We start from the raw sequence: 24,797 nt of genomic DNA on the forward strand, positions 1-24,797 counted from the left end.
GAGGTTGAGGTGTCTTGCAGCGGTGAATATTCCTAAATAAAGCTGTGTTTAATCAAATTACTACAAACTAACAGAAGTATTATTCCATCATAGGAGTTTTCCTCTGGACAATTAGATTTAATGCCCTTCTCTCCAAACTCTATTTTGGCCTTAAAGCTGCAATCATAAGTAATTTGAAGCGTATTTGATCAATATAATCAATACTGTATCATAAGAATGCAGCAACAGTGTTAGAACATGTACAGAACCTCGTTAGCTGTCGTTTCATGCGCGGAGTGACAACCAGGGATCCCTGAGTGCTGCGGCAGCCTGCGCACCGCCGCGGAGGGATACAGAGAAGGCGCCTGCTTACCGGGTCTACTTTGCACCGGCATCATTTGCGCCTTCCAGGGAGAAGGTTGATGAAGTGTCACCGGTGGCCGAGCACAATTTTTACATTTTATGTCGAAAAAAAAATAAGCCCGTTAGATTTTCATCTGAGCGGGGTGCAGCCTCTCCGAGGTATTTAATGAAACTTTGCCTTGCCAAGTCACCTTATGCCCGTTCCTCTTAAAAAATGATGTTTTAGGATATTATGTTCGGCAGTTATTTTTTGACAGCGGAGCAATAGCTATCAACTGAAGGGAGACATTTTTTTTCTCTCATCATCACACGACAGACTGTTTTCTGCCCTGTCCCCCCGCCTTAAAGTCAGCTATTCTGATTGAATCAAGCTCAAACGCGATTCATCTTCTGAGGAGACTCGACTGACTGCGCCAAAATGGGGGTAAGAGACACATTTCTTACGTTTTACTAAGCTAGCGTGAAATGACGGTTCCGTTAAAGTTAGCCGTAACGGCTCAGTCTGGGTTCGGCGGCGTTAACCGTCATTCGCTGTGTCGGGGAAAGGGTTAAACGGAGCCGAGGCATGATGTTAAAATGACATTGAACACGGTGGGATCTGTATGACCAGTGTAAGCTAGCTTTACTGTTAATGTGTGAGGAACTGCTTAAACTCCACTGCTGATGATTTATGGCTGCTCTCCGTCAGTCATCACATTTATGACACCAAATCAGTGAGTTTCAAATCATGACAACGACTGAGATGATCGGATAATGTGGGGATGTGTTAAATGAACCCGGTGCCCTTTTTCTGAGGAATATGAACCAGATCTGTGTCAATCCGCCGCGTCCAGACTCAAACCGGTGCAGGGTGGTAACGCGTTACAGTAACGGTCCTCAGCTCAGTCCGCGTTTCCGCCTCTGCAGCCTTTCTACTACACAAATGTTCCCGTTGACCATCCTGGTGAAGCTGATCAATAGCCATTTCCCACCTGCAAAATCTGATCAATTGTCCCCAGTGTGTGAGAGACAGGGGCGTGTACCTCCACAGGCTCCAGGTGCGGTCACACCTTCAGTTGTAATCTCTCACTTGAGAAGATTAACGTGTGACATCTGCGCCGTTTGGTTTCTTGATCACTCACAGCCAAAGCGCATCCATAATCTCCATTTTCAAACGGTCTCGGAGGCTTTTTTTTATTGGCGCTGTAACGCAAAAGTAACGTAACGAACCAAATCAGAAAACGGGCCCAGTCTGCCAAACAGCGTCATTTCTTTGTACTAGAAATAAGAGAATAACAGGGTTTTAGTGAGCAGTGGTCGAGCAGCGGCGCAAAGATGCGCTGGTTCAGTCACCGGTTCCAAAAATGAGATTACAGCGACCGAACATCTGGCACCAGGCGCTGGACCCGCTGCAGGCGGTTCAGGAAATTCACAGCTCTTAAGCAGACGATTAGTCAGCCTGCGTACTGACACGGACCAGTCCGGCCAGAAATGACACCGTTTGTGAATAATAAGCAGTTACGCACGGGAATATGAAGCCCGCTGGAGGTGAAAAGCGCATCTCTGACTGCGGAGCATCGTGTCATTCCTCCAAAATCTGACTGCAGTAGCTCTTGATAATCAAATACATACAGCTGTCTTGTAAGTTATTCCTAATAAAGAAGAGGCATTAGACAGTGGTGCCTTTCTAATATGTGAATGTGAGGCTGTGGGTCCTCAGAGTGGGGGCTGGGAATCCAAACATGAAGCTATGATTTTTTCCTCTTCATTTATTTCCCCCCATCATTACATAATGCGGCGGTGCGTCCTGTTGCTGTCACTGATGGTGCTGGGCTTGGTAATGGTGCAGAGGCAGCTTAGGTCTGGGCACCAAACAGGCACAGACAAGTGCGGCAAAATGGTTCCTCAGCGTTGGTCAACCCCCCCTCCCCACCTTCCTTTGGGATGGGTCCCAGAGGAAGGTGCTCTCCACAAGGGTAGACACAGCCAACACCTCCACCCCTCTCGTTTTACACCTCACAAAAACTCTGTCAGGTCACAGAGGATGTCCTGTTCCAGCTGCTAAATTTAGGCCCCATGATGTAATTCCTGCTGAAAAATCACAGTTAAATCCCTGTAATATTAAGATGGAGCGTTATCCAGTGTGTGTACTCCATAGTGAGGCGTTCTGTTGTACAACCTTATATTGCTTTAAACTCCTACAGTAAGCTGTAGTTCTAGTATGCGGACATGTACTGTGAGGTACTTCTAGCTACGCTTCCTCAGTGTCCGTGGTGTCGTGGTCCATCACTGCTAATAAAGTATGATGGCCAGTGGTTTCTCCTCTGTTCCACATCCGGGTTGGGGGGATTTGGATGAGAGAGCGTTCAGGCGGAGTCGTGGAAATGGTGCCCCTCTGTCACGGTTTGCAATGATGTCCACTAGATCGCTAGAGGGGAAATCACACACAACTACTCTGACTACTGCACCAGAGAGAGGAGACGAGGCGTGCGTGTGTGTGTGTGTGTGTGTGTGTGTGTGTGTGTGTGTGTGTGTGTGTGTGTGTGTGTGTGTGTGTGTGTGGGTGTGTGTGTGTGTGTGTGTGTGTGTGTGTGTGTGTGTGTGTGTGCATTCTTGGGGGGATGGAAACTCCCATGTTCAGGCTGCGATGTGCCATCGGGCGGGGTGGAGTGAGAGGAGATTTGGGTGAAATGGGCGGGAGTGGAGGTGGGAGAGGCCATGAGGTTGAGTTGACAAGGAAACTGGGGCTTTGATCTGGCCCAGTCGATCAGAGGGGATGTTGCTGCAGGAGGCAGTGGTCGGGTTGGTGGGTGAGAGGATGGGAGGCAGAGATGAAGCAAAGGTCAGCCACTGTAGGCCTCACAGGGACGTCCTGCTTCAAGGAACCTGACCATTATCCAGTGTTTGACAGGGAATGATGGAGGCAGAGAGAGGGAGAGACAGAGAGAGATGCCTCCGCAGTGAGTCACCTTGAGAAGTGTGAATACTGGGAAAGATGGAGGAATGCAGGAAGAGATGCTGGGATGCTGCTCATGTGCAGTGATGACACAGAGGGAGGACCAATGGTGGAGCGCGAGAGAAGAATGGAGATGAACACTGAGATACAGAGGGAGAAGAAGAAAAGTACGAAGATGAATGCCTCTGTTGATGTCCCATGATGCACTTGATGGGCTTCATTGACGTTTACTTCAGGAGGAGAGCCAATCGCTGTGGAGGATGGATGGTGTGTGGTGTGGTTCTGTGTGTGTGTGTGTGTGTGTCGTTGCTTTCGTTGCATTGTCGTTGCTTTAGGCTGTGCAAACTTCCTGTGGTAAATGAATGGTTTTTCATTTTTCAGTGAATGATGCACATTTCATGTACAGTTCACGTAATGATGATAGAAATCTGTTTTTACAGTTTACGAATTTCTAGTGAAATCACTCTCAACCCTGACTAAAACAGCCAGACTTTGTTGCTGAACATAAAGCTCTGCATACTTGCAGGTTCTTCTACTGCTCACTGACTTTACAATTCGATAAGAGAGCAAATCGGCCTGTGGAGACGTCTGTCCATCTTGGTTTTAGATTCAAGCTCATAATTCGCAGAATGGAAACAGTACAAGTAGTATAAATGTACAGCACAGTGGCACACCATTCTGTACATTTCTGAAATATTTACTGAAACAAGTCTTTGCCAGCATTACAGCTGTATAATGAAGACACTTCACATCAGACAGTGCAACTCTCTGAACATAAATGTCTCTGAACATGTGCCCGGTGTTAATATATACAAAGCTTTGGAGAATCGTGATGCAGTTTTCAAGCACAAAGGCACAAGGTGCGCCCCATATGAATGCAGTAATATAACATTTATATTCATGCATGCAGGCACAAAGCAGGTGCACAGTAATCTTACGTGAGACTGTATAATGACAGACTAATCTTATTGTTTCACAGAGTTTATTGTACTCAGCTGCTCTATAGGCAGCTACACAGCGTCATTGTTATTTGAACAGGCTCATTATTACACTGTGATGCATTTGCCTTGTAGGACACCACATAGGCTCCCTTGGTCATGGACTCGATTACATAATTGCTCCAGTCTGTCAATGTTTTTGTCAATGCTGACTCTCAACCTCCTGTCCTGACTAATTTCCGTCTGTGTTTGTGTGTGAAATAGTGTGGATCCATACTGATCAGGGTTTTCCAATGCAGTTGGTTCTGTTCAGTGTTTAGTGCATTGCGCATTTCCTGGAATGAAAGGTGAGGTCACTTTGACATCACTTCCTGTTTCCAGGGTGACATAGGTGTCAAGGGTCAGGAGTAGTTTTCCACACCTCCATACAGAAATGACAGAGGTGGTGAGACAGTGACAGTACACTGCACACTGAGCAGTTGATCCCCTTAAACCTCACAGCGGTATTACGTAACACACCTTCACATTAAGGCCATCATTAAAAAATTACAATACCCCCCTTTCCCTCCCCCACAATTGACTTCAATTATTCAGATGGACCCAGTGGATTGGATGTTGCTAGGAGACCTCACATCCCCCATCTCTTAACCCGCTGGAAGTAGAAGCTGTCAATCTGATTCTGTCAACAACTGCCATTTTCTATCGTGCTCCCCGACGTGCTGCACTGCAGAAAGTGACAAACTGTTAAATGGTGGAGCAGCACAAAATCTGTGTCTGTGGTCTCCACTCTGACAGCCACCCAAGCCCCCGCCGCTCAGAGCCTACAGAGTCAAATCAAAAACCAATCCGACTGACGTATTAGTCTGCCATGTCTTTTATCTGCATTTGTCAGTGGATACACACGCGGCGGGTTAAAGCACAGCTTCATCACCACACAGTCTGCATCGTGAGTGTGGCTCAGACCGCCTCCTCTTCATTAAGCCTTGGTGCAGATGAGCAGATCGGAGTAGAAGAGAGCAGAGAAACAGATGGGCAGCCCGGAGGGAGGAGAATGTAAACAAAGGGGGACGGTGAAGGGAGGGATAGATGATAGAGGACCCCCCCAACTCCGTGTGTGTGTGCCAGTCAGTCCATCAGTATTTTCTAGGTCGGTCAGTCCACTGATCTGTGTGATAATCCATTTCTTTATGTGTGGTTATGATGATCCACTGTGGCACCACCAGAGCTGCTGAACTCCCCTGCAGGCAACCAGCGCTAGCAAGATCTTCCATTCAGAGATTTTGAGCTAGAATCGTGACATCATCAGATTTAGCTGAAAAATAGGTTAAATACCACGCGCCAAACATGGCGATATAACACCAGACGGTTCAGTGCCAGCTGGTGCATATTCCACTCAGGTCATATAGTGTGCAGTCACCATTAGAGTTTGCCTTTGCTTGGTTGCAAATAATCATATGGGCGAATACGAGCTCTGCAAACTGGCAACAAGACAGCAATCTGCTGCTTTCAAGGAAAAATGATTGCTAACATGATAAACTAAATTCTAGAAATGAAATAGGAAATGTACATCTTAGAGGAAGTGATCTTCATAATGGATGCTTCTTTTTCTAATTGCAGCTCGTTTTAAGCTTTCCCACAATAACTGATGTGATCACCATAACACTCAATTGGAGTGAGACAGTCTGTTTCCTGATTCCTTTTAATCAGTGTCAAGTTTATTAATTCGTACGGTCAATTTTGCAACCCTTCATTTATTCATCCACACCCAACGTGGGATGCACAGATCAAAATGTCGCAGCTGGACGTCTGAGATTTGACCAGCGATTTCAACAGATTAAAGAATGGCTTATCCAGCCTTCCTCAGACCTGTGGTGCCACGCGCCGCAGGCCGGGCCGGATGCAGAACAGCAGCAGATAGAGCGTATGTACAATCTGTCCTGTAGCTTCGCACATCTGGATGCAGCTGAAAGCTCCTCAGGTGTTACAGCCTGTAACTAGACAGAGAGCAGGCTGTGTGTACTTCAGCAAAGGTGGTAATATATGAAGGAAAGTATCCTCTATGTTAATTCAGTTTAGTCCTGGATGACATTGAAAGCAATATATATGAGTGCACTGCATGTTGTACAACATACTTTATGGCACTCAGTGAATGGAAAAGTGGTATAACCCAGTCCCATGAAACAAAATATGGTAGGTAAGGTAAAGGTATGACATGGTGTAGCATGCAGCCATGTTCTGTCTTCGGATTGGTTCAGAAATGTCCTTGAATCTATACAATGAAAATTTGCAGGGCAGTATGTTACCCTTAATAATTAATTAAGTTCATTTTATTCACCCTGCTCATATTTCTTTAATCCAGTGGTCAAATATTTATGTGAGTGTGACTGGCCTTCCCTGTGGATTTTTTTCCAGTGCCCTGAAGCCAATTAAACTAACACAACCATAGACAGAACTGGCAAATTAAAGAAAAACTCCTTTTAGGTTTGCCAACAACTTCCAGCAGTAATAACACAAATCGGATGTTTGTTTGCCGTTGTGCAGTTCGGGTGTGTTTGGCTTCTTTCTAGAGCTTCTGTGACTTCATACATCTTCCGACAGCGTACCGCTGAAGGATCTGTTGACGTATTTGAGTAGCTGGCCTTGTCTCCTCTGCAGTCATCATCCTGAATGGATGTGTGCACACATGAGCACGAGGGCAGAGGAGAGGAGGAAGTGAAGTCGCAAATGTCTGACAAAATAAAAGCTCCTCTTGTCAGAGCAGCAGCACTGCAGTGCACATCTGTCAGATGGATGTTTTGATGTGTGGTTTCACACTTTTCAGTCCACAAGTTGTGTTTATGAGTGCATTAACTTTGCTTTTACCTCATTTTGATTGTCTTGTACAGAGTTATAGTACTTAAAAGTTTTCTTTATCTGCTGTCATCAACAGTTGGAGACAGCACAGAAATCTGACTGGCAGCTTATTGCTAATGAGTCATTTGGTTAAATTTAGACACTAACTTGTTTTTTAATGCAGCACAAAACACATGAAGTAAAAATTCTTTTTTCATGCTCACTCACACACTTTGTGGTGCTCTTACACACTAGTGTTAAGTTAGGACGATGGAAGAGAGAAGGAGAAGTGACTGTGAGGCCTCTTGTTGATTGGGTGATTACCTTTGGGATGATTTTAAATTAATTCAAGTCTATTCAGTGCATTTATGCCAGAGAAATGCAGAAGATGTTCCAGCACTGTAAATGAGTGAATGAGTAAGGATGAATGAGAGCCTGGAACTGAAAAGATGGGAGAGAAGAGAGAGAGAGTGATTGAGAGGGATTATTACTGTTCACTGGGTTAATCTGTCAGTGTAGTAAACAGCAGTAATCTGATGTCCTGCTGGACGCGACTGCCTGGGGAACACTGCACCTCCTGACAGATGGCAACACACTCACACACATAAACACACAGCGCACGCAGATTCAGAGGTACACGCAGGAAAACACAGGCACAGAGAAATGCTCATGTTTGCAGTGGAGCAGAAAATAAACAATGTGCACAACTGCACAGATGGACTGAAAGCATCGCTCAGTGGAGAGCACTGAAAAGCAGACAAATGCACGGAGACGTATATACACATACTGCACCTCCATACACTCAGCCATCCCTATTTCTTCATTTCCACAGAGAACATTTTGTATTTCACACAGAATACATAATGCATTCATAATTCACATGATCAAGGTTAATTTCATGCCTGCACTCACAGATAATTAGAAAGCATTTTCACTCTGAAGTTAATGCACACAGCGAGATGTGCAGAGGTGAGAGGATGTAAAACAGGTTGGTTCTTTCAGTAAGTCGTCAGCGTGTCGGCTTTTCATCCAGCGAGGAAGAAAACAGGTGGCAAACAGCAAAAACAGCCATCAAATCAGTGTGAAACCGCTCAGGCTAGACTCATCCACATAAGAGCTTTCCCAAAATAAGTCTGCTCTCCCCTCTCATCACGCAGGACTCCACAGAACATGACACTCAGTGTGTGTTTTTCACAGTGCTGTTCGCACATTTGTGGGTTCAGGGTTGTAGAAAGTAGTCACACATTTCGCTGCAAATGTCATCTGAGTTTATGCTCAAAGCGAAATTTAAATCAACTTCGTGAGGTTAAGCAGGCTGTTTAAATTCTCAAAATTACAAAGTTAGATTTCCTTCTGCAATGAATTCATTTGATTACCCGTCCTTCACTTTGCTCCCCTCTCTCCTAAACTCAGTTAGTATGTATTAAATGCTCTCAGTGTGTCTTGATTTTAAACACATCCATCTGTGGCATCGCAGCTTCAGCAGCTGTTTACAACTACATGTTCTCGTGCTGAGCTACACTTAGTTTCCTCTGTTCTTTTTCATGACGTGGCATGGAGTTTTCAGAGTCCATCACTGTTTTATCGTGTCCTCACAGGACCACGGTTATTTCCAGCTCTGCAGCTGTCTCTTCCAAATCCTCATCTCCTATTTATGTTGATCAAAAAAACATGTTTTCCCAACAATTACGTAACCTTTGCTTTGGCATCACATTAGCTTTGGTTGTGGATGTACTCAACACAGGATAGAACCGTTTTGCAATAGATAGGGTTCCCATTAGTATATATAGGAAATGTATAATGAAATTTTACATCAGGGCCTCAGTGGGAACCTCAGCAAAGTGAGTTTGGTGTTCGATGTAGTCCCATGCGACAAACACTCAAATGAAAGCAGCAGGAACGCTCAGCAGAACCTTGAGATTTCAGTCAGATGCACACATGGAAATGTTAAAATCCTGCCTTTCATTCTGCCATTTTCCTGTTTCTGTGAGCCAAGCAGCTGTCTGACATTTAAGTGCTTCACTAGAAACCCTCAGGATGTTCATTCTGAATGGTGCATGCTGGGTAACAGGGTGATTTGATAAAAAGGTACTAATCCCCCACAGGAGCACAGGAGAAAGCAAGGCCTGCACACATGCACAGACACACCAGTACGAGTACTCAGCAGCATTAAGACTTTTCAAAGGATGAGTCAGGTCACCCATCACGTGCAGATGCTTCCAGAGACGTAAAGCTTTTCAGGGTTACCTTTTTTCCTGCAGGCATGTCTCACGACTCCAAACGCACATTTCCTGCATGTTTTTTTAACACTGGAGTCCAATCAAACAAAGCTGCAGGCTTTTCCAGACTTACATTAATCATCAGCAAGTCGATGCGTCTGTCTGATTTGACATCTGCACACTCATAAAACACTCTTTCATGACTGAATAGAAAGAGCTCAAAAACACACACACACACACACACACACACACACACACACACGTATCCACGTACACTAATGTAGGACACGACTGACCTGATTGTGAATACCCCACGATGCGCGTTACACTTACTGTCACACTTTTGTGCCTCTGCACTGTTGACAGCCGTAGCCAGAGGCTTTATGTTTTTGGGTTGTCCATCCGTCCGTCTGTCCGTCCATCTATCCGTCTCCTTCTCATAAACGCGACATCTCAGGAATACTTTAAGGGAATTTGCTCACACTTTGGGACAAACGTTCACTTGGCCTCGAGGATGAACTGATTCGATTTGGTGATTGCAGTTGAAAGGTCAAAGTCACTGTGACATAATGCTCTGCAAAAAACATTTTTCTGGCCATTACTCAACACCAGACCTCGGGAACAGAAGGGAAGATTGTGGCCATATTCCACTTCTGGTCCATCACTGAATTGGTGACAGTAATGTTGAAACTGTGATGACTGTGAAGATCTTCTGTGCTGCTGGGTTGAAGGTCCATGTTTTAGATTTGTAACACTAATAACATCCATCCAACATCCATATCTGAAGGATTGTAATCCACCACGAGCTCTTTGATTTGGCTGATATTGAGCTCCAGGTGATTGTTGTTGCACCTCCGTGAAAATAGTCTCTAAGTGAAGACGGTATGTTTCTGACTGGACAGTATTTATAAGGTTGCCACTGCGCTCTGACCAGCTGGTATGTTATCCTAAATATGTATGTATCTGTATCTGTCTATAAAAAAGAGAGGGTCGCACTCAGCAATGCATTGTTTAACGCAGCAAATTGTTGTTTCAGTCGCCAAAATCACGTGACCTTGCGAGGCAGCTGGATCATCGTTACATACATATTCTGTTTGGTTTCGCTGATGGTGAGGGGAGAGTGTGCAGGAAAGGGAGGACTCATCCATAGTGATTCCCGTTTTTGTGTTAATATCAATGCTACATGTATTTGGCTTCATCTTCAATATCAATGAAGGAGTGGAAAGCAAAATACGAAGCAGCTACACTCCGTGCAACATCATCAACACGCCCGCTCGCGTGCTGTGTAGCGCGGTAGCAGTGCATACACTAAACACGGCTTCAGGGATGGATTCTGTGATGGAAACAGTACTACCATATATCTTCCAGTGGATACATTTCTACTGTTGGACAGTACTGCACAACCCTAACTGGAGTCATACAGGTGCATATAGTGACAGAAAAGACACTTAATACCTTTTTGTTGGATTATTTCAAAGTCCTCATGAGATTTACGATGTGAGTCTGGACAAATGGATGTAAACTGCTACTTGACATACGGAGGCATAAAACCTTCTCACCACTCGTTTTCTCTGGATCTCTCCTGACTGCTGTTATTGCCTCCTCCTCTCAGACACAGCAGCAGCAGCGTCTGTCGCCTGAACGACAGTAACCTGCATAACGTTGGTGTAAATTGCAGTTTAAGTGGGCTCATGAGACAGGCCTGTGCTCCAGCGATGCCAGATCTAATCAGGAAGTGTCAAGTTCCCCTTCCCACACCAGGGGATTGCATCTAAGTTTGGATCTCAGATTGGATGTTTTGACTGGGGCTTAAAATTGTTGAGAAATGGGAGCTGGCGGCCAAGCATGTCTTAATATCATTTGTGTTATTAATCATTAAAGATGAGTGGAAGTGTTTTAGGTGTTCGTGATACACCAAAGGTTGTTGCAGCTACGAGTAGGAGTCAAGGCTTTCTTTGGCTGTCTTTTCTGAGACTCTCCTGCCTTTCAGGTGGTGATTCTGTTTCATCTCGCGTGTATTGTTGTGATAGCCACTGATATTGTCTCAGCACAAGGGTGAGAGTATCGGCTGCTAAAAGAAGTAAATAATGTTAAATGAATATGACGGGACCACACTCAGTCATCTTGTCTTTGTGTGCTGCAGTATGGAAGGTCGGACAGCTACCGCGTGGCCACCACGCAGGACAAGGACGAGAAGGAGTCGCCCAAGAAGAAGGGAGGCAAGGATCTGGATGACCTCAAGAAGGAAGTTCCCATAGTAAGTACACCGCTTCCTACTTCCTGTGACCTCAGCAGCGTTTGTCATACAGCTGTTTCTTTTCACACACTTGGAGCACCAGGTTGGTGGAACACGAAAAGTCTCATTTAAAATCAAAGCTCGTCAGGCATAGCAGAGGCCTTGAAGTCCCAGCTGAGTCATGACGAGTTCATAGAAAGCGTATCCTGGCCTCACTCCAGCATTCAAAGAGCTGCGATCCAGCTGTAATCTAGTCTCCCTGTTTGAAGAGGAGATAGCAGAGATGTGGCATTCTGCAGCAGCTGGTGTGCAGCAGTGGTGTGAGGTGATGTGCCAGAGCAATTTAATCCTGTCGTGGAAGGATTTGCTCCTGTGTGGGGCAGAAAGCCGGACCCTCAGGATATCCCTTTGTTCTGAGACTGCATGGACAGTGATTTTCACAGTATCATTTAGCAATCTTCAAAGAATACCCAAACTTCTCTCTCAAAATACGTTGTTTAAAACTATCATCTCAGCCGAGGATTCAGAGCACAGCATGCACGGTGCTTAACCTGGTGCTTTATTCATGTTCTGCTGTGAATTAAATTGTGACAACGAAAGTCCATCGATTCATTTTTTGAATTGACAGAATGAAAGTTGACTCAGGGTCTTCTCAGCTGATGAACTTGAATCATTGACTTTTAGCTCTACAAATGATCTAATTTTGGAATTTAAGACTGAACTCACATGACAAAAGCACCTTTGCCCTAAAATGTGCACCCTTTGAAAAGTGTAGTAGGATCATTATCATCATGCGTGACTTGTCTTGAATGTGATTTCTCACATACTGACTGATTGATATGATAACTGACTGTTGTCTAAGTTAACTTTCCATTTGAATTGTTTGTAGACGGAACACAAAATGTCTGTGGAGGAGGTTTGCCGGAAATACAACACTGATATCGTCCAGGTAAGTAGTTTCAGATCAGACGTGACATCAGTTCAGATAGATATGTCCTGTACTGATTTAACACAGTGCTGATGTTTCAGTATGTAGTATGTCCCATTCACAGCAGTCTTTCTTCGCCCCTCGTTTCTTCCCTCTTCCTCTAATTTTCCCTCATCTACCCTCAGGGTTTGACCAATGCCAAGGCAGCAGAGTACCTGGCCAGGGACGGCCCCAACGCCCTGACTCCACCCCCCACCACCCCAGAGTGGGTCAAGTTCTGTCGCCAGCTGTTCGGTGGCTTCTCCATCCTCCTCTGGATCGGTGCCATCCTCTGCTTCTTGGCCTACGCCATCCAGGCTGCCACAGAGGACGAGCCCGCCGGGGACAACGTAAGTGGAGACTTGTAAGGATGGGTGGATGATGATGGGGCGAATTCTCCGACCACCACTGTTTGCGCAGAACCTGAGAGAGGCCAGATATCAAAAGCCGCCCGAGGGGGATTGCCATGGAGAGCGATGAGTTGTTGCTAGTGTGTGTGTGCTCCCTGTCCGCCAGCACATCGCTCAAAAAGCGATTTGCTGAGTCACTACTCCTCAGGGATGCGGCTGTGTCAGTGATAAAGGATGTGTCAGCTGTGTGTCCGAATCACGCCAGCCGACAGACACCATCCTGTAAACATCCATTTTGGGCCCGCCGCAGGGAGCATGTGACTCCCGGCGTTGGTAATGGCAGGGTAAGAGGAGGACGTTCATGGGTCAGCACTGTTTCCTGCCGGGTCAGAGCACAGCGTGGAGCCGGGGTCTGAGGCTAAACGCTGATGACACACAGCATGAAAGGACAAAATACTTGGTTCAGACCACGGGGGAAGACTCGGGGCGATACGACCACAGCGTGCATGAGAAAGACTGGATCACACACCGAAAACACACATTCACACTATGAGAGCTGCTTACAGTTAATGGAGGGCAGGCAGTGCAGGACGTAGATGGTGCTGCATGGGAAGATTATTAAGAAGATAGGATTTAGAGAGAGGAGACAGCCTGCAGGAGTCCAAATCAAACCGCACGCTGCTGTCAGCTCCAGGGTGGAAAGATCAAAGGCATTTGGGTTATTTCTGGTTTAAACTTTACAGAATCCTCAACATCCTGAAATAGTTTCTTCACCTCTCGCTCTCCTCTGAAGTCCCGTGTTTGATGTCTGAATGTCTTCCTGGTGATTCTTCTAGTTAATCTGTCTGTGTCTCCCCGCTGCTCTATTTTTCTCTCCCTTTGTGACACATTTTTAGATAAAGGTGAAGCCAATCAATTCATTTCTCAGTAAGTATGAAAGCCTCATCTTTCTTTGTTCCCTCTCGTTGTAGTTGTATCTGGGCATCGTGCTGTCAGCTGTCGTCATCATCACCGGCTGCTTCTCCTACTTCCAGGAAGCGAAGAGCTCCAAGATCATGGAGTCCTTTAAGAACATGGTCCCTCAGGTACAGGACGCTCCGTCATTCAACCAGGATACTGGAACATGTTTTTTTGTGATAATGCCAAAAAGGGAAAGCAGGGTCCTAATGAGTGTATTATGTTGAGTTCCAGTTATGCGTGCGTTAAGTGGAAAATTCTATTTTTGTGAAGCTGCGTGCAGCGATGTCATGCTGTCACAGCGTTCACACTCTTTCCTTTTATCCCCATCTGTGATGTACCTTTCAATTTCTCTTTTTTTCACTGATGGGCTGTTTCACCTGTTCTCTGACCTCTCTCTAAACAGTTTATTTACAGAGACTTTGTGGTATTTTTGGCATTACATATCTCACTGTGTCTCTCTGCTCGCAGCAAGCCCTGGTGATCCGCGAGGGAGAGAAGATGCAGATCAATGCCGAGCAGGTGGTGGCAGGAGACCTGGTGGAGGTGAAAGGAGGAGACAGGATCCCCGCTGACCTCCGCATCATCTCCTCCCACGGCTGCAAGGTGGGCTGCAAGGACAGATACATTAATCATACAAACCGAAGGAGAAACCAAGGCATCACCTTTCATCTCATGCACGCTCAGTGGCCTATTGGAAAAAGGTGGTGGCTCCACAGAAGTCAGTAAAAGATGAAATGTGGTGAATGATATGAGTGTGACATCAGCGGTGAATCCATCAGATGTGCTGGTTGATGAATTATTAACTAAAACAAGCACAGCATCTTCTCAGTGTGATGATAAGACATCATGCAAAATTCATGTTAAACCAGCTTTGTGATCTCTTTACCTAATTTCCCCAAATGGTGCAGATAACAAGCTATGGACGATCTTCCACCTGCTCTTTGTCTCTCTCACACACTTACCAAGTGGTTTTCCTCTGCTCTGTCCAGGTGGACAACTCATCCCTGACTGGTGAATCAGAACCCCAGACCAGGTCACCTGACTGTACCCATGACAACCCACTGGAAACCCGCAACATTGCCTTCTTCTCCACCAACTGTGTCGAGGGTAAGATCACCATCACATCTGTCCAAAATCATCATCACAATCGTGTTCGTCACTTGTCACCGTCGTTTTGTATAAACATTTCCGTGTGTGTGTGTGTATGTGCGCATGCGTGTGTCTGTGTGTGCTCATTAATGCGGCTGCATGCCTGTGTTTGTATTGTTCCGGCTCAGCGCGCAGATAGTCTTGCAAACAAAGATGCTACACATTAGCTTTTGCTGTCGGCCACGTTCAGAGTGTTTGGTCTGATGAAGGAGCGGTCGGTGATGTCACTGGTCCTCAGGGGAGCCCACTGAGGGTCAGTGACATCACTGGCCCTCAGGGGAGCCCACTGACTGGAAGTGTGACCCCATTTAACCTCGTACCTGTTCCATTCCAGTTTAGTTTGTCATGCGACTGGTAAACGTAAAGCAGTTTACGTGATGCTCCTCACTGTGGTCGAAGAGGAAAATGATAATGGATGGCGCCCTCATGTGGACACATGTGTGCACTACACTAAGTCCTGCACTGAACATCCAAGCATCGGCGCTCTGTCTGTCCATCCGTTCATCTGTACCCACACTTCACACACTGACTTCTTGGCATTTTTCTGAAACTGATAAAGAAATACAGAATTTTACAGAACCTGCCTCCTCTCCTGTCTTTCCTCAGGAACTGCACGTGGCATTGTTGTGTGCACTGGCGATCGTACGGTGATGGGCCGCATCGCCACGCTCACCTCAGGCCTAGAGACCGGCAAGGTACCATGATCGTTGTTATTCATTATCTGTCTGTTGTGTCATTTGTCAGCCGCATTCTTGTGAAAAACAGTCCATAATCTTCTTCAATCAATCCAAACACCGTCTTCTACTCTTCAGACACCCATTGCTAAGGAGATCGAGCACTTCATCCACATCATCACGGGCGTGGCCGTCTTCCTCGGCGTGACCTTCTTCGTCCTCTCGCTCATCCTGGGTTACAGCTGGCTGGAGGCCGTCATCTTCCTCATCGGTATCATTGTGGCCAATGTGCCCGAGGGACTGCTGGCCACAGTCACTGTGAGTAGGCAGAGAAATGAGAAACTGTGTGTGGTGTGTGTGCGTTTGTGTGTGTGTTTGTGTGTGTCAGATGATTAGTTGGGGACAGGTAGGTTGTTTCATTGTTTGTTTTGTGTTTTTTAATCTGTGAGAGGGATGGGAATGTTAGTATTTCTGGTGTGTTTGTGTGTTTTTACAAGGTTGTTGTCCAGTTGTGTGATTCCTTCATTTCAAGCTGTTTCTCGTGTGTTTCTTCTCACAGTTCTTGTGTGTTTTGCTTCCTCTTCAGTATTTTGTACAGACTTGGGTCAAACAGCGTTTTCATGTACTTCAAATATTTCATATATGAGAGAAATCCAGAGGAATAAGCCACACTTTTTTATGTCTTGTGAAGTTAAAGCTTTTAAATTTCCTTTTCTTTTTTTGAACAGTTCCACTAGAGGACTCTTTTTTACTGACATTATTGTTAGACAGTGTTTATGGTTTGTTTTAGTCCTCACTCTGATGTAGATTTTAGTCCGAACAGTAAATTTAAGATAAGATAAGACTTTCTTGATCCCACACCGGGGAAGTTAAGCCGTTACAGCCAGCAGGTATCACAAAAAGCAGAAGCCGTGGCACTGAAAGGTCAGGAGCGCTCTGTGGTTTCACCCACGTCTGGTTGCGTGTGCGGTGTTTTCGGTGATGACGTCTGGTCATGTGTGCCGTTTGAGTTTGTCCTCGCTTCCTGTTTCTCTGTGCTTGTGTGTTTTCGGTGTGTTGTGATGTTGCCGTATGTCTGTGTGCATCTCTGTGTGTACTGTTGTTTTTCTGTGCTGAACATTCTCAGTGTCAGTATGTTTCTGTGGTGAAGCTGGTGTATTGTCTCTGTTTGTATATCTCTCTCTCCATCTCTCTCTCTCTCTCTCTCTCTCTCTCTCCAAAGGTAGCCCCATATGTGTTTGTGTGTCTCTTTCTCTCTCTCCATCATCCTCTTTGTATGTCTCTCTCTCTTTTCCAGGCCAGTCGCGGTGCTGTCTGCAATGACAACGGCTAGCTAATGTAATGATATTAGGCTAATGACTGAATTCGGCCTCCTCTGCTTGGCCTTGGCTAGTTCTGTTTGGCCCCTGGGTCTTGCCGTACTTGGCATGATGACATAATGCACCGCTGCTCTGCTTCACCGCTTCACTTATTCATGCCTCGTATTTTCTCTGCATTGCTGTTTTGGCTGTGTTTTTATGTTTCAGTTTGATCTTAGTGCATTTTGCTGTAGAGAGACACTTTGCTGAGCAGGATGAACATGTCCAGGTGTCAGGGCAGTTCGCTTCTGGGGTGTGGTTAATTGTTCCAGGTACAGTATGGCACTGATGTGTCTAGTCACTGGCAAAAGTTAGTTTAGCACCTGGAGATGTTCACCTGTGCTGTTAGCGTAAAACACAGATACTAATGATTTTTTCTTCTTCTCCTTTGGTTTGTTTGTTTCTATTCTCTCCTTTTGTCTTACTCTATCATCAACATCTCCTTTCCTCCCATCTTTCCTTCTCTCCTTGTCGTTACGTCCTCTATCTTCCTTTCCTTTTGTTCCGTCTTTCCTTCCGTCTCTCTCGTCTCACCTCTCTCAGGTGTGCCTGACGCTGACTGCCAAACGAATGGCTCGTAAAAACTGCCTGGTAAAGAACTTGGAGGCTGTGGAAACGCTGGGCTCCACCTCCACCATCTGCTCTGACAAGACGGGCACGCTGACCCAGAACAGGATGACCGTGGCCCACATGTGGTTCGACAACCAGATCCATGAGGCCGACACCACCGAGGACCAGTCTGGTGAGATTTTCCCTCTCCTGTTTTCATGCAGCATGCGTAAAAACAGTGATTTCCTGCAAAAGATTAGCAGCATTATGACCTTATTTTCTCTACGGCAGCATTAATTAGAGCATCCAAAATGAACATCTGCCAAATGTTCATAAGATGTACGTCCTCAGACGCTGATCAGCACGGCTTTGTTTTCTATCAGGTTATGGGTCTTAGCATGTTGTTGAGCTTGCCCGTGCTAAACTCTGTTTGACTGCCAATAAAATCAAAGCAAAACATACTTATCACACAGACTTTCACTGGCTGCCTGCTGCACGGCTCTAAACAAGGTTAATGGATCCGTTTCTGGAACAGGAAGTGCAACAGCAGGGTCTGTGGGTGTAGAGGTGGGACAAGGTGGTGGCTGCTGAACGCAATAGGCCGAGACACCTGACAGTGAATGATTTTTGACCGTTGTCTAGGCTCCTCCTTCGACAAAAGCTCCACAACATGGGTGTCTTTGGCACGAGTCGCTGCTCTGTGCAACCGCGCTGTGTTCAAGGCCGGCCAGGAATCTTTGCCCATCCTGAAGCGCGAGGTTGCCGGCGATGCCTCTGAGTCAGCCCTGCTGAAGTGCATTGAGCTGTCCTCTGGCTCCGTCAAGGCCATGAGGGACAAGAACAAGAAGGTGGCTGAGATCCCCTTCAACTCCACCAACAAGTACCAGGTTTGTCCCCCTTCTTACTCACGCAAACTGACAAACAATGCTTATGATCTACGCTGATGTGTAGTGAACACTGCATACTTCTTAAATGTTTCTATACTAATGCTAAAATACGTCCCCACCAGCTTTCAATTCACGAAAGTGAAGATGAAAATGACAACCGCTACCTGTTGGTGATGAAGGGAGCCCCAGAGAGGATCCTCGACCGCTGCTCCACCATCATGGTGCAGGGCAAGGAGCAGCCCATGGACGATGAGATGAAGGAGGCTTTCCAGAACGCCTATCTGGAACTGGGAGGACTGGGAGAGAGGGTACTGGGTAAGGATGAAAAACAGCGGTGATTTAACAAGTGGTCATGATTTGGAATTAGAGCTTAGCAATAAAGGTTTGGTGTATCCTGTTTCTTATTGTACAGTATCGCCGTGTTTTACATTCTTTCTCTTTCATCCCTCGTTCTTCCAGGTTTCTGCCACCTGTTCATGCCAGAGGACAAGTACCCCAAAGGTTTTGCCTTCGACACAGATGACGTCAACTTCCAGACAGACAACCTTTGCTTCGTCGGCCTCATGTCCATGATTGACCCTCCCCGTGCTGCTGTGCCGGACGCCGTGGGCAAATGCCGCTCTGCTGGCATCAAGGTGGGCTCCTTTCAAAGCTGCCATTTAAAGAACTGGAACATAGCAGCCACCTGAATGTGAAGGCTGGGGATGACACACCGTTGTCCTTTTTGTCCTCTTTTTCTCCGCTTACATAAAATTCAGCCTCGTTCTCTTTCCCTTTCCAGGTTATTATGGTGACTGGTGACCACCCCATCACAGCCAAGGCCATTGCCAAGGGTGTGGGCATCATCTCCGAGGGCAACGAGACAGTGGAAGACATCGCTGCACGCCTCAACATCCCTGTCAGCCAGGTGAACCCCAGGTAAGACAGGAAGTTGAAGTTAGAACAAGTTTACATGTAGCATCGCCTGCATGCCACAGTTTTGCTGTATGTGTGTGTGTGTGTAGGGACGCCAAGGCCTGCGTGATCCACGGCACAGATCTGAAAGACCTGAGTCAGGATCAGATGGACGATATTTTGAGGAACCACACAGAGATTGTCTTTGCCAGAACCTCCCCTCAGCAGAAGCTGATCATTGTAGAAGGCTGCCAGAGACAGGTGCATTCACCGCACATGCACGCACACTCATACACACACGCGCACAGTCAAAGGCAAATATACATACTGAAAAGAAAAGCAGAATGTGTCCTGAATGGGAATGAACGCTCCAACCTGTGTGTCCTCCTCCAGGGAGCCATCGTGGCCGTGACAGGCGACGGCGTGAACGACTCTCCTGCCCTGAAGAAGGCTGACATTGGCGTTGCCATGGGGATCTCCGGCTCGGACGTGTCCAAACAAGCCGCCGACATGATCCTGCTGGACGACAACTTCGCCTCCATCGTCACCGGAGTGGAGGAAGGTGAGGGATAAGGAAGAGAAGGTGGGAGAGAGGAGAGAAGAAAAGGGCTGCGAAGGGGAGAAGAAGAAATACATGTTCACATATTGTTAGCAGTAAAGTGTTGACTCTTCGTATCTTTTGATGTCCAGTCTCTTTAACAACATTGAGTTAGTGGCATTATTTTCTGCCTGCAGCGTGACTAACGTGTGGTTTTACTTCCCATCAAGCAGTATTTCATCATCACTGCTTACTGAGGTTTCACCTGCTCAGCAGCGTATGTTTATTTATGCACCACCTTCATCCCTCCAGGCCGTCTGATCTTTGACAACCTGAAGAAATCCATTGCTTACACTCTGACCAGCAACATCCCAGAGATCACGCCCTTCCTGTTCTTCATCTTGGTCAACATCCCGCTGCCTCTGGGCACCATCACCATCCTCTGCATCGACCTGGGAACCGACATGGTAAGGGACACAAACAGAACATCGCATACTGGAGCGTCTCCGCAGCTCTAATGTGTTTCTGACCAGTCAGGCAGAACCAACCAATCACAGCTGCCCCCACACACTCAGCTCGTTTACATGCTTGATCATTGAACAGTCACACATGGACAATGAACCAGTAAAGCTCAGCTGTGCGCAAACATGTGAACTGTAGAGATTCATGTCAGACAGGTACCCAGGTGGCAGAGTGGTTACAGTCATGCAGGTCATTATGGTCAGAGCAAACACACAGAGGTGTTCAGTCGAGTGAGCTGGAAGAATGAAATCTGGGAATGTTTAGACTCTGAAAGAGCAACATACTGAGTGCAGTTTGTGATGAATTTAATGAAATAGAGCCAATTATACTAAACACTACTTCAGAAATAATTTGCGAGAGTTAAAGGAAATTGTGGAAGGTTGTGTTCAGAAACATGAGCTTATTATCTGACACCTCCATCATAAATGAACACAGCACTCTGAGCATCACGATGCAAAACAGTGAATTAAAATGTACCTTAAAAGTATTACACAGGAAGAACAGAGTGGCAGTGTGGGTTCAGTCCAGTTTTTCATGCTTGGAAAGTGTAGAATTCAATGCTGCAGACACATGAAATCCCAGATGAAACCACTGCAACAGCACTGCCTCTGCTCTGTCAGGTACCAGCCATCTCTCTTGCCTATGAAGCAGCTGAGAGTGACATCATGAAGCGCCAGCCCAGGAACCCCCTGAGAGACAAACTGGTCAACGAGAGGCTCATCAGCATCGCCTATGGACAGATTGGTAGGTGCACGTTTGTGTCCTTTAACATACAGAACAGACTGCAGACAGTGTAGAAGAAACCATTAGCACTGTCAGCGTGTGAGACCATCCATCCTCTCACTGACCCCAGATCTGCCTCATGCACAAAGTGGGTTTCATCTGTCAGAATCAGAGTACTTAATGGATCCTCTGCTTCTTTTTTCTGCAGTATATTCTCATATTCCATGGTTATTATGGGCGTATATGACTTTCCTTCATGTGAACCTAATCCGGAGTCCACCCGGTGTCTGTGTCTGTAGGTATGATCCAAGCTCTCGGCGGATTCTTCGCCTACTTTGTCATCATGGCTGAAAATGGTTTTCTGCCATCTGTGCTTGTCGGCATCCGGCTCAACTGGGACGATCGCTCCACCAACGACCTAGAGGACAGCTACGGGCAGCAATGGGTACGAGCGACCTGACACGGTTTCAGGGTTCTCCAGCTTGTGGAAAAGCTGTGTTTGATTTAGCTTCTGTGTCCTGATATGAATCCACATTACTCACACAAAGCTCCCGAAGTACTAATTTTATCTTGAATGATTGGTGTAAATTTAAACCCGTCTGTGCAGACCTACGAGCAGCGGAAGATTGTGGAGTTCACTTGCCACACAGCCTTCTTCGTCAGTATTGTGGTGGTGCAGTGGGCAGACGTCATCATCTGCAAGACCAGACGCAACTCTGTGTTCCAGCAGGGCATGAGGTACGTCAAAGAGAAAGAACGGAGGTGTTGACCTGAATGATGCTGCACAAAATAAAAGTTAGCGCAGCATTAGAAGGCTGGAAGAAGCTTCAGACTCACAGAGTTTACACACGGCCTATGAGGTGCATGAGTAAATACACTTCAGGGTCATCCATCCTCCCTGGACGATGAACACCAAGACGTTTCAGTGTTCAACCAAACACCATCATCGGTTTAAAAGTGACAGGAAGCACACACAAAGCAGTCACATGATCACAGGTGTGATCAGAAACAGGTGTGAGCATCAAATTTGTTTGATTGTTTGAAGAAAAAAGCAGAATACTGGGGATGCTGGTGGTGTTGAGGTGTTGCCTCAGTTGTTGCAGTTTCACACAGCTGCCACCAGAGGTCACTCTTTCCTTCAGGCAGCATTGATAGTCAGGCACACAAACCCAGGTACGGCGTCGCTGCAGCTGTCCTCAAACTGTGCCTGCAGGAAATCACCCTGGAAGCCATTTTATGATGGAAATAAATAAAATGCATGTAAAAATAGATGCAGATGGTAGCTGAGCACCGGATGAGCCTCCAGGTTTTCCCCTCAGTGTCGCATCCTCACGCCTTTCACAGTTAGCTGACTTTGGCTGCCTTACCCCTCATCTCTCGACCGTGTGCGTCCTGTCGGTAACCGCCTTCTCTCTGCCTTTGTTTTCTGTCAGGAATAAGATTTTGATCTTCGGCCTGTTTGAGGAAACAGCTTTGGCTGCTTTCCTGTCCTACTGCCCCGGCATGGACGTGGCACTACGGATGTACCCGCTCAAGTAAGTGACATCATCACAGCACCATGGTACACGGTGCATACATTGGTCCGTAAGGAACAAAATGCTGTGCACTTCATGGAGTGTAATGAGTGTTTTCTGAGTGCTGCTCTTCAGTAGTTTCTCCCTCGCTCGGCCCGATCACTGCTCTCACTCTCCGTCCTTCCCTCCGCTCTCGCTCAGGCCCAGCTGGTGGTTCTGTGCGTTCCCGTACAGTTTCCTCATCTTTGTTTACGATGAGATCCGAAAACTCATCCTTCGCCGAAACCCCGGAGGTAAGACAACACACGCGCATACACGCACGCACGCACACGTACTGCATGCATGTAGTGTTTCAGGACGTTGTGTGGGATCATACGATCCAGGAGCTTAAAGTTGAAGAAGACATTTTGCTCTAATGTGACCTGAATGAAAGAGTTTGAACGTAACTCTTCTCTCTCTCTCTCTGTCTCTCTCTCTTCTTGTTTCCCTCCTTTTCTCTCCTCTGTCTCTGCAGGCTGGGTGGAAAAAGAGACATACTATTAAATTATCATTTACTTCTCACCCCGTCCTCCTCTGAACTCATCCCTCCTCCTCCTCTAGCTCCCTCTCTCTCTCTGTCCTCCTTCCCCTCCTCCATCCCTCCTCTCCTGTCCACATACTCAAACTCTACAAGAAAACTATGTTTACTTCTCCTCCTCCTCTCCATCCTCATCCCCCAAAGAAACAAAAAAAAAATCAAACGCCAAGACGACGAGAGGACCAACGACAGAGGAGGAGAGGACTGGGGAGGTAGCTCTCCCCTGTCCTCTCTGTCCCTCTGTCCTCTTTTTTCTATCCAAAGTCTATACAGCACTAGTCTGCCAGTACCACTGTCGTGCCGATGTTCATCACTGCACCGTTAGCTGCAGCCGCTCTTCGTACATGTGCTCCAACTACGCCGCCGTGTAGACGTGAATAAAAACGTGATTACGAGAAGAAAAACCTGACTGTTCCACTGCAGGACAGCAACACGGCAGCTCCCATCTCGACTCCTGACCGGCGATCTGAGCGCGTGGGTGCCGTCACTTTTTTGGTTTTGTTTCTGCCAGAGAAAAGCCGCCCGGATCCAGCTCTTTAATCACTGCCATTTCCTGCCCTCCGTCGACTTCTCCCCTCTCCCCTCTTTCTCTCTCTTTTCTATTTCTACTCACTCACTGCCAATCTTGTACTGCCGCCCCCCCTCCCTGCTCCCCTTCCTCCTCCCCTATCAATAAACAATCAATCACACCATAAAACTTAAACACTCGCTCACTCACGCCCTCAACAGGGTGGAAAAAAAGGCTCTCTCCTCCTCCTCCTCCTCCTCCTCCTCCTCCTCCTCCTCCTCCTCCGCCGCCTCCTCGCCCCCCCCGCGTGTTATTTTCTGCTTGTGTTGTTGTTGTTTTCTAATAGACGACTGGGTGTTTTTTAAAAGACTAAATTGTTGATGGAGGTTTTCTTTTTTAAGTTCAGAGTGGGTCTGAGAGCTGCTCGTTTTCGTTCGGACATGACAAAGCACACCGTCTCCTCCTCTTCCTCCTCTCCTCTCCCCTCCTTTGCCCCCCCATCCTGCCTGTCTATCTGTCCCCCGTCTGTCTGTTTGTGAACGCCGTGCAGAAACCCTCCGTCCTCGTAAAAACTCCACCCACTTTCACCACCTCCCTCGTCCCGCCCGCAACCTCCCCCTCCTCACCCCCACCCGACCTCACCCCTGTTAAAAAAAAAATAACAATCTTTCTGTGTCCTCGGAAAAAGAGATTTCTCTCCAATTTCATGATTTAAATCGGCCGACGTGTGGAATAAGGCGCCGTACCTTAACTCGCGAAACAGCAGCAAAAAACAGAAAAAGGAAATGAAATAAAATGAGAAGGATCTCTCTTTTTCAGCTTGGTCTCGACTTTGTTTTGTGTGGAGTTTTGTCAGAAAATGGAAATAAATGCTGTGACCAACTCTCACTTCTGCAGCCGTGTCAAGTCATGTGTTCTCTACCTTCACCGTGTCTCAGGAAACACTAACACACTCATGTCCACACATTCAGCATTAAAATACACAGAATTTAGTGGAAGTTTGTGGCTCGAGTCACTGGAAGAAGACGCATGAAGCGAGACTGAAGCGCCGGCTTTGTTCCAGGTGTTACATTTCTAATGAACAGACTCCTGAGGTCATTCACACATCAGTCTGTGCAGCACTCA

General features: G+C 46.6%; 1 protein-coding gene across 1 annotated transcript; it reads left to right on the top strand.

Annotated features, from left to right (window-relative positions):
• The first annotated feature begins 375 nt into the window (after window positions 1-375).
• On the top strand, window positions 376-24,560 carry atp1a3a (ATPase Na+/K+ transporting subunit alpha 3a). The gene is made up of 24 exons (XM_070985048.1): window positions 376-501; window positions 659-766; window positions 11,410-11,523; window positions 12,392-12,451; window positions 12,616-12,819; window positions 13,791-13,904; window positions 14,248-14,382; window positions 14,769-14,886; window positions 15,535-15,623; window positions 15,741-15,920; window positions 17,504-17,702; window positions 18,152-18,396; window positions 18,519-18,711; window positions 18,856-19,031; window positions 19,178-19,314; window positions 19,401-19,551; window positions 19,684-19,852; window positions 20,141-20,295; window positions 20,971-21,094; window positions 21,373-21,518; window positions 21,681-21,811; window positions 22,507-22,608; window positions 22,789-22,880; window positions 23,102-24,560. Exons 2-24 carry the CDS (start codon window positions 761-763, stop codon window positions 23,128-23,130), a joined length of 3,069 nt encoding a protein of 1,022 aa, XP_070841149.1. The 5' UTR covers window positions 376-501; window positions 659-760; the 3' UTR covers window positions 23,131-24,560.
• The last annotated feature ends 237 nt before the right edge of the window (window positions 24,561-24,797 follow it).

This window comes from Chaetodon trifascialis, chromosome 17 (assembly GCF_039877785.1).
Source record: "Chaetodon trifascialis isolate fChaTrf1 chromosome 17, fChaTrf1.hap1, whole genome shotgun sequence".
Lineage (NCBI taxonomy): Eukaryota > Metazoa > Chordata > Actinopteri > Chaetodontiformes > Chaetodontidae > Chaetodon > Chaetodon trifascialis.